At 36.3% G+C, this 17401-nt stretch overlaps 1 protein-coding gene across 2 annotated transcripts in view; it reads left to right on the top strand.

Annotated features, from left to right (window-relative positions):
• Positions 1–17401, top strand: part of LOC130907841 (plexin-A1-like) — a 599840-nt gene that overhangs the window by 418603 nt on the left and 163836 nt on the right. For both annotated transcript variants that reach the window (XM_057823323.1, XM_057823332.1), the window contains exon 10: positions 6380–6580. In XM_057823323.1, coding sequence (XP_057679306.1) covers positions 6380–6580 — 201 coding nt within the window. The remainder of the gene's footprint in view (positions 1–6379; positions 6581–17401) is intronic.

Here is a 17401-nt window from a genome sequence, read left to right as displayed (position 1 = left end):
CATCTACAAATGTATTCATTAGCTGTTTGACAACACCTGATGGAAACCTTTGTTCCTAAGAGTGGTGTACTTTGGGGGGATGAATAATTTTGTCGATGAGGTAATAGCAGAAAGGCCATTAATTGGAATATTCCCAAAACTATTTTTGTTATTTGAGTTGTATTTGTCTATTTGACATGTCATTAACAATAGAAAAACCCAGCAGAGGCCGACTCGGCCTTTCCCGAGACAAATACTATTCCCAAGCAATGGCCGATTTGGCCTCGTCTCCGAAAAAAACCCAGAAGTGCTTTTGAACTAGCAAGTCGTTGTCAGACAGACAGCAACCATGCACTAGACATGCATTGTGTTGGTTTGCGGTCCAAACGTTTGCGTTAGTTGAAGTCAAGCTACATTTATTTAATTACATTTATGACGTTCGACACTTTTTACCTTTTTCAACTCACTTCTCCTATGCTCCACACCCAATGACAGAAAAAAATGGCCCAAATGTGTACGTTGTTTTGAAGGGGAGAAAAAAAAGTGTATTAGAACTGTAATTTGAACGTAAAGTAGGAATTGTGTCTATAGTTTAGAAGGACTGAATCAGGGGCATGGAGCATTAATTGTAGTCATTGTGTCTGAAGTTAATGTATGTGTAGTGGTTGCATTTCCATATCAACGGCTGTTGTCTGTCGCACAACGACTTGCCAATTCCAAAGCATTTGGGTAATTTTGGCCACCTCCGGGTTTTCCGGGGGAGAGGCCATATCGGCCATTGCTTGGGACTAATAGGAGTACCAGAATTCTCTGGGACTTCTAGTGTTAATTGATGTGATTATAAACAAGATGAAAACTTAATGTCAAACTTGCAAAAACAATTATTGACTGTGGTGGTTGAATAATTTTGAACACAACTGTAAGATGGCTAGAGTAGTTGCTTGAAAATGTTTGCTTCTCTCATCACAACATCCTTTTTCGCCCATGTCATTTTGCTGGGAAAAGTATTTTGGACCGAAATGACATATTTTCTCGTCATACGCACCCCTGCTCGAGAATATTGCCGATTTTATGACCTTGTTATACTTGCTTAGGATATTAGGATGCGGTGCACTTTAATAATGATCTTTATGTTGACATAATCTGCAGATTGGTCACCATCTTAAAACAAAATATCAACCAAAATTTTTGTCTAAACAAGGGAATGTTATTTGTCAGGCCTTTATGGAGTAGCAAGGCAAAGGGCATCTTCATCCAGGCTGAGAAAAAGTAAAAAGATTGGGATGACTTTAGGGCAAGTGGGAAAAGAATAAGTACGGAAGGGGGCAGTGGAGGAAAAAAAGAGAATTTCCTCATGAGGAATCCCCCAGTCAGAGAAGATTGTTGTGTCTCATTGTGTTGCACAGCTCCACAATCTGATGCAGACTCAGCTCTGACACCTGTCACCACTCCTAATGAAACAGCCCCCACAATCTTCTGCTGCCAGTGCTTTTTTGTTTGTGTAGAAATGTGTGTTTGCGCGTGTACGTGCATCAACCTTGCAGGATTTCCGTGTCGTAATTGGAACAGATGCTTGAACATGCTCCTTCAACGTTAACAATAGCTACTATTTCAGACTAGGTACTTTAACATCTAGCCAACATATTTGGTCACATACACAACAACCACACACACACACATGCACACCCCAAGTCCTTTTTTCATTCTAATTGAGCTTTGAGGCTTAGCGGCAGTCCATCACTGTTCCTTCACCACCTGTGAATACTTCAGACTTGAACAGTCGGCCATTCTTGTTGACAATCTGCTTCACTCCAGCAACCACATCGATTTGTTCTTGTCTTTCTCTTTTTTCCTCTTCCTCTTCTATCCATCAAATGCGAGCCATCGGCTGGGGTGAATGTCTTATAAAAGTTAATAGCAATTACTAAACATGTCCTTCTATTTGAAGACAGTTATTTAGCAGAGGGAAAGAGACCAATTTGGGATCCATTTATGGATTATGTGATCACTTGATGGCAGAATCTATTGACAGGCAATAAGGACAATTTGTTGTCACATTATCACAACATTACTGTCAGACTGAGTCAATGAGCATTCTAACTACATTCCCTGCTGTGTGCAGTATTACTTCTGATAAATACAAAGCAACAACTACCATATTTTTCAGATTATAACACAGTTTTCTTCATAGTTTCGCCAGGGGTGCAATTTATACTCTGCCAGTATATACAGTCAGTGGCGGACTTGACAATTTTGGGGCCTAAGGCGAACATATCCAGGGGCCCTCTTCATGGGTCAGGGGTTAAAAAGGTGAGAAGGGTGTGGAGGAAATATGTTCCAGTAAACTAGGGCTGTCCTAAACGACAAATTTTCTCCTGATTAGTCAGCCGACTAGTTTTACGATTAGTCAACTGATCTAATAATTTTCTTTTTTTTTTTTTTAACTAATTCAGCAATTACATTTTTGTTGACACTTATTCATTCACAAAACCATTTTGGAACACTTAAATTCTTTATTAAAGTACAAATAACCATGTAAATAACAATAATTAATCACAAATAAACAATAAGGTTAAATCAGTACTTCTCAAATAGTGGGACTTTTAATACTGTGGGTGATGAGGAAAGACTGTTTACTGTGTCTAAAAATAATCATAGCGGACCGCCAGAAGCCAAATCAATTAAGACGCCACTTAAAGACATTCGACCCCAATCTCATTGATAAGCCGCTTGATTGTTTTTCAGCGAAAACGTGCCGAATATTGGCAACAATTGTCCTGCTTTGTCAGTGTTATATCAGTAAACCAGTGAGCATTGTTAGCATGCTCATTGCAAAATTACTCCACACCATTGCAAAGGAGGTAATACTGAGTGTGAGCAGCAAAAATAAAAACTGTCCTTCTGTCCAAGGACACTCTTTTTTTTCCTTTATTCATTTTTGTTTTTTCGGTCAGATTTTTTGGCATATTGTCCTCATGAGTGAATGTTTCTAATCAATTTGAATTTGTTATTATTTACTGATTTTATTACATTTTATTTTTCTGTATCAAATGGTCAAAAATGTACCTTGAGTGTATTTTTACAGTTTGAATGTGACTTTTTTTTTTTTTTTTAATTCAGGCAAATTGATGCACGTCAAGTCTTCTCTGTTACAAACAAAACAATGTTAATAAAGTTATACTTTATTATAAGTTGATCTATGTTACTTTTTTTCTTTATTAGAAAAAAAGGACACAATATTAGGCAGATGCATATTTATAATAGTAATTTTATAGACGAATAATACTATTTACAGTGGTGGCAGAGAGTTTGGGGGGGCGCGAAACATTTACGTCTTGCTTGGGGGGGCGTAGCAGAAAATAATTGAGAAGCACTGGGTTAAATGCTGATAGCATTTACGAGTGGTAAATGGTGTTATACTTATATAGCGCTTTTCCACCTTTCAAGGCGCTCAAAGCGCTTTACACTGTGGGATTAACTCCGGAAATCATTATTTATTTATATGACGAACATGACGTGCTTTTGCTGTTAACCAGCTGTTGAGTGTTATTGTATGACTGATTGGAACTGTAGTACATTGTTTCGCCACAGGGTGTGCTGTAATGTATTTTATGTTCGGTGTGAAGAAGAAGAAAGTTAAAAGAGGCATTAGCGGCCTGTTCTCAACTTATCCCTCACTGCACTTTGGCTCTCATGGGGAGCACGTTCGCTCATGTGTTCGAAATAAACGATAGTGGACGTGCAAAGTATTAAGTGAGCTGTAAAAATAGCGAGCTAAGTGGCGTGAAAAACGTGGGAGAGCTAAGTGAAGCTAACAAACAGCTATGCGGCGCTAAGCGATGCTAAACAGAGCCAAGCGAAGCTAAACAGCGCTAAATGAAGCTAAGCGACTGATACTCAGTCCGTCGTCGTGGAACAGTCCATTGTGTGTGGGGGAGAGATAATATAAATGCAGCATTTAAATAGCTTTTTTTTTTGTTTTGTTATTTGTTTGTTTGGTATGCTGACATAATTAAACATGACGAATAGTTGGGGGTGCTGCTGGCTTTGGTGGCCCTAGCCCTTGCTTGTTGGGACAAGGGCAGCTGGTTGGGGGCCCCCTACTGGTTGGGGGCATAAGGTGATCGCCTACTTCACCTGAATAGTAGATCCGCCTATGTATACAGTGTATCACAAAAGTGAGTACGCCCCTCGCATTTCTGCAGATACCGTATTGGCCCAAATATAAGACGGCCCTGATTATAAGACGACCCCCTCTTTTTCAAGACTCAAGTTTGAAAAAAGACTTTTTGAACACCAAATTAATTTTTATACAGAAAGTAATTACAGTACATCTGAAACAAATGATTATAACAACATATTTGAGAAAAAAGGCATGCTATTTTGCCTCATTCAAATCTTAATATCTGAACATTTAAATATGTAAACTAAAGAGCAATCACATTTGTAAATGAATGGCTTCTGGTTTTTGAAATGTAAATAAACCAATCTGTTGTGATAAAACAACAAAATTGCAATCAAAGTGAAGTCAAACTGTAAGTGTAGTCTTGAAACAAATCTCAATAATGAAAACAATTGCAATAAAATAATGCAAACTGGTTACACTTGAGAGTAGCTGAGATATGTCATGACAGAACATCTCTTCAAGGATATCTGGCACCATCTAGCGTCATGAATGGGTATAATGTCTAGACCGCAAATATAAGACGACCCCCACTTTTTCATTCTTACTTCAATGCAAAAAACAATGTCTTGTATTTGGGCCAATACGGTATTTAAGTATATGTTTTCATGGGACAAAACTGACAAAATGACACAATGAAAAGGAGTCTGCGTGCAGCTTATATAATAGAGTGAATTTATTTTCCCCTCAAAATAACTCAAAATATAGCCATTACTATCTAAACCAGGGGTCTCCAAACCGGTTCTCGAGGGCCGCTGTGGGTCCTGGTTTTTGTTCATACCGATCAAACACAGTCCTTTTAACCAATATAGTTTGTACTAAAGCAAGCAGCACCTGACTGCAATCAACTGATTACACTTATAAAACACCAGATTGGTGAAAAGGTGTGGTCTTGTTTTGTTGGAGTGAAATCCTGCACCCACTGCGGCCCTATGTGGAATAGTTTGAAGACCACTGATCTAAACCCCTGGCAACAATCATTTTCCCTCCAAAATGTCATGTGACTCGTTAGTGTTACTAGGTCCAGGTGGACTTTTTCTTTGTAAGTTAGCCAATTGTTCTTTTGTTGAACATAGATCCTCATATAAAAAAAAAAAAAAAAAAAAATCTATACTGTTTGAGGCTCAGCTCAGGTATTTTAATTTTTCATGTTCCTTATCCGGTAACTCGATTATTCGAACTAACTAGTCCATCGATTAATCAACTATTAAAATATTCGATAGCTGCAGCCCTACAGCATATCCATAACTATCTATATATTTCAATCTATTTGCTTTCTATTCCTCTTGTGCTTCATCTCCATTGCTGATTTCAATTATTATTAGTAGTAGTATATTGTATTCTTTTAAAATTCGTGATTAAATGCTATTTTTATGTATAATTTTATTTCCTGTTTCGATTATCTTTGTTTTTACGTTCTATTGATTTAATGGGATTTATAAGATTTTTATGTGATGTAAAGCACTTTGAATTGCCTTATGTTGAATTGAATCCTGCCTTGCTTAGAAGAATTGTGCGCTTAAAGCAGACCGAGACCCATTATTTTTGAGTTTGTTTGGTCTGAACTAGAGTTCGGGTTCATGTTCATATTTACAAAATGAAACAAACTATCCTAGAAAAGTACTTTAGTCCATTTAAAAAGGATTAAACAGTGCTCATGTGAAAGCACCCTAAATTTCCCCCAAGAATGTGACTTTCATTGCATTTTTTTGGGCTGATGCGACTTACCGTCCAAAAAATACGGTATTTGAAACATCAATCATTCAAGGATGTAAAAAACATGTCAATATATTTGACATCGCCAGCACGCTGAAAGGCATATTAATCTTGTACGAAAGCTTTGATTTTGACTAAAGTAATGTCAACAAAGGTCAGATTTATTCAAATATCATTGAATGCATTCTAGGGCAAATTTTATTAAAGTGCTATCATTTTGATATTTGGTAACCGACCAAGCAATTCTTTGCCTCTCTGTATAAAAATGTACTCATGAATAGAAAGCAGAGATGATTGTAAAAAGAATTCTAATTTTAACTGAGATGTAAAGCCCTTCTAAAGAGCATGTTTAATGTATCAGGAATGTATTGGAATGTAGCACCATTGCTAAGCACCGTGTCCGGAACACTTTGTCCATCCAGATGTGAATCTTCACTGAGAGAACCTCTTACTTTGCTGGTCACATCTCAACCTCCTTCTTCTTAATTTTCTTATCTCCAGGAGTGTCCTCAAATCCTGCCCTCCACTCAGATCTATATCCCTGCTGGAGTTATGAGGCCAATCACGCTCCTGGCACAGAACCTGCCCCAGCCACAGTCTGGACAGAGGAACTACGAGTGTATTTTTCACATTCAAGGCAACACGCTCAGTGTCCCGGCCCTGAGGTTCAACAGCACAAGCATCCAGTGTCAGAAGAGCACAGTAAGACATCACACACTTTCTGTATGTATGTCGACAAGCCAAAAACCTCAATGGTTCCAGTTTAATGGAGACAGCTTCCCAAATATATTGCCCTGATTAATGTGAGCTTCAATATTAGCTATGGATTTCGTAGACATAGAGCTATAGTTTTTCCTATTGAAGGTCACTATTTGATAGCTGGTTTCTTCAGTGTCCTTGAGGAAGTTGCTGAAACCACAGCTCCCCTTGATAGCCTGCCTGATGCATTGTGAAATTCCTTCAATTTCGTATACAGTATAAATTAGTGCTGTCAAATTTATCGCATTAACGGGGCAGTAATAATTTAAAAAAATTAATCACGTTAAAATATTTTACGCATTTAACGCATACGCGGAATGACACGCTCACGCATTGCCTCAAACAGATTACAAGGATGCAGTTTTTTGCATATTGAGAGCTAAGAGTCAAGGAAAGGCGAGTGGACAAAGGCGTTCATTGGACCGCACGGTTTATTGGCATAAGCACAACAAAAATAATATTCCTATCTCTCAAAAAAAAAAAAAAAAAAGTTCATTCCCAATCAAAATATCTACGCAAAATACGCATAAAACTCAGGTTTGGGTCAAACTCTATTCAAACAATTCGTTTAGCTCAACAAATACACTGGATGGCAATATTTAGTCACAATATACAAACTATCAGAGGTCTCGTACGTTGTGAAGCCATCACTCAAATGACCGTGTACAATGTATGGACTAGTACAGGGGTCCCCAACCTATTCCACTAAGGCACACTGTGGGTGCAGGATTTCATTCTTACCAAACAAGATGACAACACTTTTTCCCCAATCTGGTGTTTTACAAGTGCAATCAGTTGATTGCAGTCAGGTGTGGCTTGTTTTAGCAGAAGCCTCATTGGTTCAACTGTCTCTGCTGGATCGGCTGGAACAAAAACCAGGACCCACAGTGTGCCTTGAGGACTGGGTTGAAAACCCCTGGACTAGTAAACAGGGAACTACAGCGTCAGTCGGCTTGATTTCTCAGTAATTTAAAACTCGCCATTGACACCTTGTGGTGTATTTGAATCACTACTTACGTACTTAAAGACACTGTGGAAGAACGGCAGGGAGCCAATGTGACGTCACCGCTCGGCGACGTCAACAATGGCGAGCTAGCAGTTTATTTTTTGACTGAAAATTTTACAAATTTTATTAAAACGAAAACATTAAGAGGGGTAGTAATTAGGGGTGTCAAAATTATCACGTTAACGGGCGGTAATTATTTTTTTAAATTAATCACGTTAAAATATTTGACGCGATTAACGCAAATGCCCCGCTCAAACAGATTAAAATGACAGTGTCATGTCCATTTGCTACTTGTGTTTTCTTGTGTTTTGTTGCCCTCTGCTGGCGCTTGGGTGTGACTGATTTTACGGGTTTCAGCACCATCCACGAGCATTGTGTAATTATTGACATCAACAATGGCGAGCTACTAGTTTTTTTGTTTGAAAATTTTACAAATTTTATTAAAATGAAAACATTAAGAGGGGTTGTAATATAAAATTTCTATAACTTGTACTAACATTTATCTTTTAAGAACTACAAGTCTTTCTAACCGTGGATCGCTTTAACAGAATGTTAATAATGTTAACGCCATATTGTTGACTTATTGTTATAATAAACAAATACAGTACTTATGTACAATATGTTGAAGGTATATATCCGTCTTGTGTCTTATCTTTCCATTCAAACAATAATAACAAAAAAATATGGCATATTTTAGAGATGGTTCGAATTGCAATTAATTACGATTAATTAATTTTTAAGCTGTGATTAACTTGATTAAAATTTGTAATCGTTTGACAGCCCTATAAAAAACAGATATGACAAAAAAAAAAAATCAGAATTGTGCATTAAGACCTGCAATACGAACTTAGCCTAATTAAACGGATCCGCAGAGCAGCAACATTTGATCCGAAGTTGTTTTCTAATTGAATTACTCGAGTTAATTGATTAATCGTTACAGCACTAATAGTAACAAAGCTAATACTCATCCAGAATTTTGTGCCAATCAGGATTATCACTTTCTCAAACATGTGCATCTTTTATATTACACAGTAATATATAATCTCTTCTTGCCTCAATTGTGCTTCCAGAGTTCAATTTTCTCCTCTCATTTCCTGTCTGTCTTTACTCATTCAACCTCTTCCATCACCTTTCTTGTTGCTTCGTCATTGTTTGCTCCATCTATTTACCTCGCTGCCCTGCGTGCATGTGTGGCCTCGCGTCCATTGATGGCAGTATTGTAATTCATCATCATTTCTTTACTTAGCTTCCTTAATTGGACCCTATCACAGTCCCACCTAACATGAGAAATGAGAAATAAAACCACATGGTTGTAACTCACATGGCAGTTGTGCAAGCACACACATCCAAACCTCTAAATTGTAAAACGGAGGAATAGTTTCTCCTGACAAAGAAATTCTCGCTGCGGCTTGATCAGCTTCAGATGTGCAATTTGATGCATTTGTTTGACCAGATTACAGAATTTAAAAATATGCAAAACCTTGATTTGATTGTTAGGTAGAATCCAGAACATTCACAAAATATGCCAAAGTTCTAAGTTGTGTTTAACAAATAAAAAACTTCCAAACCAGCAAACATGGCAAACCGGATAAAGATAACACCAATTCAGGCGGAAACAATGTTATTGTGACACATTTATACTAGGGCTGTCAAACGATTAAAATTTTTAATCCGAGTTAATCACAGTTTAAAAATTAATTAATCATAATTAAGTGCAATTCAAACTATCTCAAAAATATGCCATATTTTTCTGTAAATGATTGTTTGAATGGAAAAATAAGACACAAGACGGATATATACATTCAACATACTGTACATAAGTACTGTATTTGTTTATTATAACAATAAATCCCCAAGATGGCATTAACATTATTAACATTCTTTCTGTTAAAGGGATCCACGGATAGAAAGACTTGTAGTTCTTAAAAGATATAAAGATAAATTTTAGTACAAGTTGTAGTAATTTTATTTTATATATAATTTTTAGGGCTGTCAAAATTATCGCGTTAACGGGCGTTAATAATTTTTTAAAAATTAATCACGTTAAAATATTTGACACAATTAATGCATGCACTGAATGACCAGGTTGCACATTGCCTCAAACAGATTACAATGAGGCCGTTTATGGACATTAAGAGTGAAGAGAATGCCACCGGCCGCTTGGGGGTAGCGCAGTTCCATACTAATGTTATTTCTTCTAAACGTGGGAGAATTAGTAGTTGTGAGATGTTTATGCTGTATGCACAATGCAATGCAAATTGCTATTTGTGCTCCACACATACTTCGGTAAGTTTTCTTTCTTTTAGTGGCAATTATGTGTCGCTTGTTGTATTTTGGGTAAGATATGTACAGATATATATATTTTATAAAGGCGAGTGGACACAGGTGTTCTTTGGACCGCGCAGTTTATTGGCATAAGCTTCTCCTTCACAACAAACATAAGTATTGTTTAGTGAAAGCACAACAAAAATAATATTCCTATCTCTCTCAAAAAAAATAATGTTCACAAAAAGAAAAGCACTTCAGTCTATTGTAATGAGGCTCTATTCTCACAGTTAAAGAACAATGCAAAATGAACTGGCATTCCATATCAAAATAGCTATGCAAAATACACGTAAAACTTACTCAGACTTTGGTCACTCTATTCTTATTATTGTTATTTTTATTCTTATTATTATTATATTAACTCTACTTTTGATTGAAAATTTTACAAATTTTATTCATACGAAAACATGAAGAGGGGTTTTAATATAAAATTACTATAACTTGTAACTATAACATTTGTCTTTTAAGAACTACAAGTCTTTCTATCCGTGGATCACTTTAACAGAAAAAAATGTTAATAATGCCGTTTGTGGATTTATTGTTACAATAAACAAATACTGTACTTACGTACAGTATGTTGTATGTATATATCCGCCTTGTGTCTTATCTTTCCATTCCAACAATAATTTACAGAAAAATATGGCATATTTTATAGACGGTTTGAATTGCGATTCATTGTGATTAATTACGATTAATTAATTTTTAAGCTGTAATTAACTCGATTAAAAATATTAATCGTTTGACAGCCCTAATAATTTTATATTATATATACTAAAAATATGTTAATTTTGCCCTTTAGTAACACTAATAATAGTAATAATAGCAATATATAACTAGTATTGAACTAATACAGATTAAACTAATGTGGGGTTTCTGGAAGTTGCTGTGACTGGTACTTTCTAGGTTTTGTTGTGCATTTTTAAAGGTAAAATGAAACTGAAATATTTGTTCTATAGCCTACCAAAGAGACACTATTCAAGAGACATTATGATTGATGAACCTTCTCACTGTTACCATTGTGTTCTGTAATCTCAGGAGGAAAATATATGTATATGCATCACAGCAGGCTGTGTCTGGAGGAGTCACGTGCAATAAATCACTACAAAAATTAGCCACCAGTGGATGTTCCCCTGTCCATTTAATCTTTCTGTCTAGTGCATTATTTAACCCCTCGCTAGCACTCAAACATCCAACCTACGCATGCACGAGGGATTCAGAGTATGCATGAATGCACAAGATCATGTGCATCCTTAGAGATAGGGTGCATGTGCTTTGTTTCGATATCGCCCAACATAGCGTATAAGGCATATGACGGATTCCCCACGAACATTCTTGTTCAAATCAGGCAAAGCCATTGGAGAATGGTATCACTAACAACCAGTGACCTGCTTTACATGATTTATTATACTGACACTATCAAACACAGTGGGGAAAGAGAGAGAGACGAGAGAAACAGAGAGAGAAGTCAGTGGGTCAATATTACTATCGGCATCAGAATCACTCAGTAGTTATAAAAATCTAGTAAAATAATGGACCATAAATGTCACATCTTTCTCATTCCCTGCCATTGACACTGATAGAAGTCCAGTCCAATTGACCACTTCAAAATAGATTGAACGTCTATGGCCGACAATGTCACTAAAAATGATCATCCACTGCAATTATAAGTGAAATTCCATAAATTCACCGGCTGTACCAGATTTTGTTAACACTTTACAATAAGGGTCCCTTAATTAACATTAGTTGATGCATTTTCAGACAATAACTAATGTTTAAGTAACATTACAATAATTCATATAATCCCTTATTTAACATTTAGTAATATATTAATTCTCATTAGTTAATGCATAAGTTAATGCATAACCAGACAGTAACTAATAGTTTGGTAAAATTAAAAAAAAAAACAAAAAAAAAACATAGGCCTACATAGGGTTAGGGTTTGTAAACTTAAGCATTTAAAATATCTTAGTTAAGGGACACATGTGCGACACTATACAATAAGGGTCCAAAAAGCATTCAGTAATGGTTAAGTAATACTTATGAGGTACGTTTACGTGAAATAATACCATACATAAGGTTATGTTATAATATATGTAACACATTACACATTTACATCACATCAGATATACATTAGTGCATTAATAAATAGTTATTAATATATACAGGTACTTGTCAGTGATTATGTTATTTTAAAATGAGAAACATTGCTCTGTGAGTCCTTGGGTGCTGCTAACCTAACCTTAAGTATGGTATTATTTCACGTGAACGTACCTCATAAGTATTACTTAACCTTAATTAACCATTACTAAATGTTTTTTGGACCCTTATTGTTAAGTGTAGCACAATGCTTAAGTTAACAAACCCTAACCCTATATAGGCCTATATATATTTTTAATTTTTCTAACCATGAGTTACTGTCTGGGTATGCATTACCTAATGCATTAACTAATGCTTTAACTCATGTTAATCAATAAATGTTAGATAAGCAAATATATTAATTACTAAAACATTACAAACATTAGTTAATGCATTTTTAGACAATAATTAATGTTAATTAAGGGACCCTTATTGTAAAGTGTTACCCAGATTTTTTTTTTTTTTTTTAATGTGTGTGGCATTGCAGAATATTAAATAAATAATAGTAAATTATAATATATCCTGTATAAGGACATGTAATTTTATTAAAAACCTCAAGGTGTCAATTTCAAACCAATTGGCCTCTAACTGTTGAAACTCTAACATTCACATTAGTGTCATCTCTTGTCTGTTAAACTGGCATGAGTGCAGATGTAAAATGCCATGTGTATCACAAACTATTGGTGAACTTGAAAAGTCGAATCAAAGAGGTAAAAAGTCCCTCTGAATTCAAGAAAAACAGAGTACTTGAAGTCTATTTCTAACACGCTCTCAAGGTATCTGCCAAGATGACTAATTACGTGAGGGCGACCCGTGCGTGCACACAAAATCAGCTTTTTACCCCCCTCATCAGACAGGTGCTCTGCTTTGGTTAAAAAGTGGCAGTTTTTATACCTAATAGGACACACACATACACTCACACTATATCTATCCTAACATTCCACGGGGACAAGCAATCCATAGAGACGATTCATGTAGCGGGAGCGTAAACGAGTGCAGGAGCAGATAACGAATGAACCCGAGCCAACTCGCCGTGTTACAGTAATGAGGCCGGCAACTGCTTTCTGCTCACCTTGTACTTTGTGTGTCCCAAACCAACCTCCTCTGCCCCTCTTCATCTGACTCCTCTTGTCAACTAACAATGACTGCCCTTCTCCCCATCTGTCACTTCCTCGGATTTTGAACACATCACCCCCCCCTTTTTTTTTTTTTAGAACAGACTCATAAAAGAAGTCGACTAACCTTTGGTGGTGTCATTCATATCATATAGTAGTGGTCTCTATTTGCTCCCCACTTTTCACTTTTCAGGACGGCGCCATGACATCTGGCATCTTTTCTGTCTGTGTTCGTAAAGCCCGTATATGGGGCAATTGTGCGGCATGTAAAACATACTATAGATCAGGGTTCACTAAATCCGGACCTCGGTGCCACTTTTTCTGTCGTGTTTTCCATGTCTCCCTCCTCCAACACACCTGAATCAAAATAATCAGAATCATTATCAGGCTTCTAGAGAGGTTGATGACTAGGGATGGGAATTGAAATCCGATTCCAATTCCGAACCGGTTCCTAGTGTTTCGAGGCCTCGACATCACAATGAAAAAGCCTTAACGATCCCTTTAACGATTCCTAAAGACGCATATTGTGTCGTGACGTGTCTTGTTGTCCAGACGCATCAAACTAGCATTGTGCCAAGAACCACTGGCTCCAAAGTTTGGCTACACTTCACCAGGAAAGAGGGTGAAAATGAAAGGTTACGATGGTTTAGCACGAGCATTGCAGCCGTAAACATAACAATGACAGCAGGTAGGTTCAAACACTCGAAAGTGTGTCTTTGCTTCACGAGGAAAAATTACAACATAGCGACTTGCAGTCATTGCAAGGTGGAGATAACTGCATTGGGAGGGAATACGACTGTACTGTCCTCACCGAGACGCTAAGGCTCAGTCCTGGCTATACAGCTAGCTAAACTCCCAAATGACGATGCAGAAGACGTTGGTATAATTTGCTGACTTTATTCAACCATCACTTGAAGAGTGAAACTAAAAATGAAATGAAACAAATCAATTTCGCCCCCAATAACAAACAGGTTTGCATCAACGTAAATCAGCGAGGATTAGCTGCTAATACAATAAAAATAAACGGTTAGCATGCCTTCGCTAGCATTAGCACATCGTTCAAACCACTACACAACTGATTTAAGAGTCCGATCGCGAGTGGAAACACACAACAACAACACAAAAGTTGATACATACAGATGTTGCCTCTGTAGATACAGTATTTTACAAACATTAGCAAAGAACGTAGGCTCGTGGCAGTGTTTCCTTCTCTCACTAACTTGCTCACTCGCTTGGATGCAGCACTTCTTCGCGTGTAAGAGCGCTCTTCTTCACATGAGCGCGTTCTTCTCGCGTGAGGAAGCGTAAGGGCGCCCCCACTTGAGCGTGAAAGCACCATAAAAACTAAAAGGCATGCATTTCAATATAATGGTAAATAATACACTTTAACAAAGGGGTCCCCAAACTACGGCCCACGAGCTGAATACGGCCCGCCTCCACTTTTGGTCCGGCCCCCTGAACAATACCATTTTTTTTTTTCTCAATAGTGTCATTTATTTCCTGGCCTTTTTCTGTGAAGAACTCAAAGAGGGTTATTTGGTCATTATCTGTTTGATTAATAGTGTTATTATTATTATATTATTATTTTGTTTTATTTACTTTTGTTCCGTGAAGAATCCAGAAAGGGTTATTTGATTGTGGATTTCTGAAAAACAATACTTTTTTACATTTAGGCACTCCTGCAATCGTCACACATTTTCTGTTACAAACTGACCCCGGTCCCTCATCAGAGAAGGGAAAAGTTATGTGGCCCTCACAGCAAAAGGTTTGGGGACTCCTGCAAGTTTAACACATATTGCAAACAGCAGACCAACGACCTATATGCCAATATATACCAATATTTTTTATTTCTAGTAGAAAAATGTTTCAGTAAAATGTTACACATTCTTGTACATTTGCCACTTATTGCCACAGTCAACATTGAGTCTTTGGGCCTCTTTTGACCTCGTTGTGAGTCTGTAAGATTGTGACTTCTGATTAAACAAACTCGATGCCAATCAAAACGTTTGTTTTTCTTTTTCCCCAAATTAGAATCGATAAGAGAATCGATAAAGAATCGAATCTTTTAGCAATATCGATAATGGAATCAGAATCGTAAAAATCCAATCAATTCCCATCCCTATTGATGACATCATCATTTGATTCAGGTGTGTTAGGGGAGAGAGACGTGGAAAACACGACAGGAAAAGTGGCACCGAGGTCCGGATTTGGTGAACCCTGCTATAGATTAATGGCTTATTTAGAAAGTAAATAAATCCCAACAGCATAGTTTTCAGGAACCGTGTGTTCATCTAATTACTAGGGCTGTCAAACGATTAAAATTTTTAATCGAGTTAATCACAGCTTTAAAATTAATTCATCGTAATTAATCGCAATTCAAACCATCTATAAAATATGCCATATTTTTCTGTAAATGATTGTTGGATTGGAAAGATAAGACACAAGACGGATATATATACATTCAACTAAGGCTGTCAAAATTATTTCGTTAACGGGCGGGAATTAATTTTCTTAATTAATCACATTAAAGTATTTGACGCAATTAACGCACATGCCCCGCTCAACCAGATTAAAATGACAGTTCAGTTTAATGTTCGCTTGTTACTTGTTTTTTGGTGTTTGGCGCCCTCTGCTGGCACTTGGGTCCAACTGATTTTATGTGTTACACCATAAGTGACCATGGTGTAATTATTGACATCAACAATGGCGAGCTACTAGTTTTTTTTTTGATTGAAAATTTTACAAATTTTACTAAAATGAAAACAAAAGGGGTTTTAATTAGGGCTGTCAAACGATTAACATTTTTAATCGAGTTAATTACAGCTTAAAAATTAATTAATCGTAATTAATTGCAATTAATCGCAATTCAAACCATCTATAAAATATGCCATATTTTTCTGTAAATTATATATATATTCTGTAAAATAAATTGTTGGAATGGAAAGATAAAACACAAGATGGATATATACATTCAACATACGGTACATAAGGACTGAAGTGGGCATTTCACTCTACTGTCATTTAAAAATCTGTCTATGCTGTCCTCACTCCGAAGCGTCTACTTTTTCCAAAGCTAGACAGCTAGTGAACTACGCCTTAATAATTAGACTTCTTCCTTTTTTATCTGATTTATTAATAAAATGGCCTCAAACCATTGTCCTCTTTAGACCGTCGTAAAACTACAAAATAAAAGTACACAAGCATTGCATTAGCAACAACGTTAGCTTAGCACGCTATACAGGTTCACTAAACATAAACAAAAAGCGTCTCATACAAAAAATAGAACATTTCGCTTACTAACATAATATGTACATTCTTTACAACAACCATACTTACGGACAAATCTTGTCCAACGATCATATAAGCACAACATTATCAGCCCGAGACGTCGTGCAGCCATAATGAACTGGCAAGAAAATAATAAACCATGTCGCAAAGCGACCACAAGAGTTCGCTGTTGGACAGCAAAAAAAGCCTTGCTGTAAAACTTACCAAAAGGCAGAATACTTTCTGAGCGGGACATGTGCGTTAATTGCGTCAAATATTTTAACGTGATTAATTAAAAAAATTAATTACCGCGCGTTAACGCGATAATTTTGACAGCCCTAGTTTTAATATAAAATTTCTATAACTTCTACTAACATTTATCTTTTAAGAACTACAAGTCTTTCTATCCATGGATCGCTTTAACAAAATGTTAATAATGTTAATGCCATCTTGTTGATTTATTGTTATAATAAACAAATACAGTACTTATGTACCGTATGTTGAATGTATATATCCGTCTTGTGTCTTATCTTTCCATTCCAACAATAATTTACAGAAATATATGGCATATTTTATAGATGGTTTGAATTGCAATTAATTACGATTAATTAATTTTTAAGCTGTGATTAACTCGATTAAAAATTTTAATCGTTTGACAGCCCTACATTCAATATACTGTACATAAGTACTGTATTTGTTTATGATAACAATAAATCAATAAGACAGCATTAACATTCTGTTAAAGTGATCCATGGATAGAATGACTTTTAGTTCTTAAAAGACAAATGTTAGTACAAGTTATAGAAATTTCATATTAAAACACCTCTTAATCTTTTCTTTTTAATAAAATTTGTAAAATGTTCAGTCAAAAAATAAACTAGTAGCTTGCCATTGTTGATGTTCTCATGGTGCTTA

Source organism: Corythoichthys intestinalis, chromosome 2, assembly GCF_030265065.1.
Source record: "Corythoichthys intestinalis isolate RoL2023-P3 chromosome 2, ASM3026506v1, whole genome shotgun sequence".
NCBI classification, from domain to species: Eukaryota; Metazoa; Chordata; class Actinopteri; order Syngnathiformes; family Syngnathidae; genus Corythoichthys; species Corythoichthys intestinalis.
Note: the sequence above shows the minus strand (reverse complement) of the source record. Positions and strands in the feature narration are given on the sequence as shown.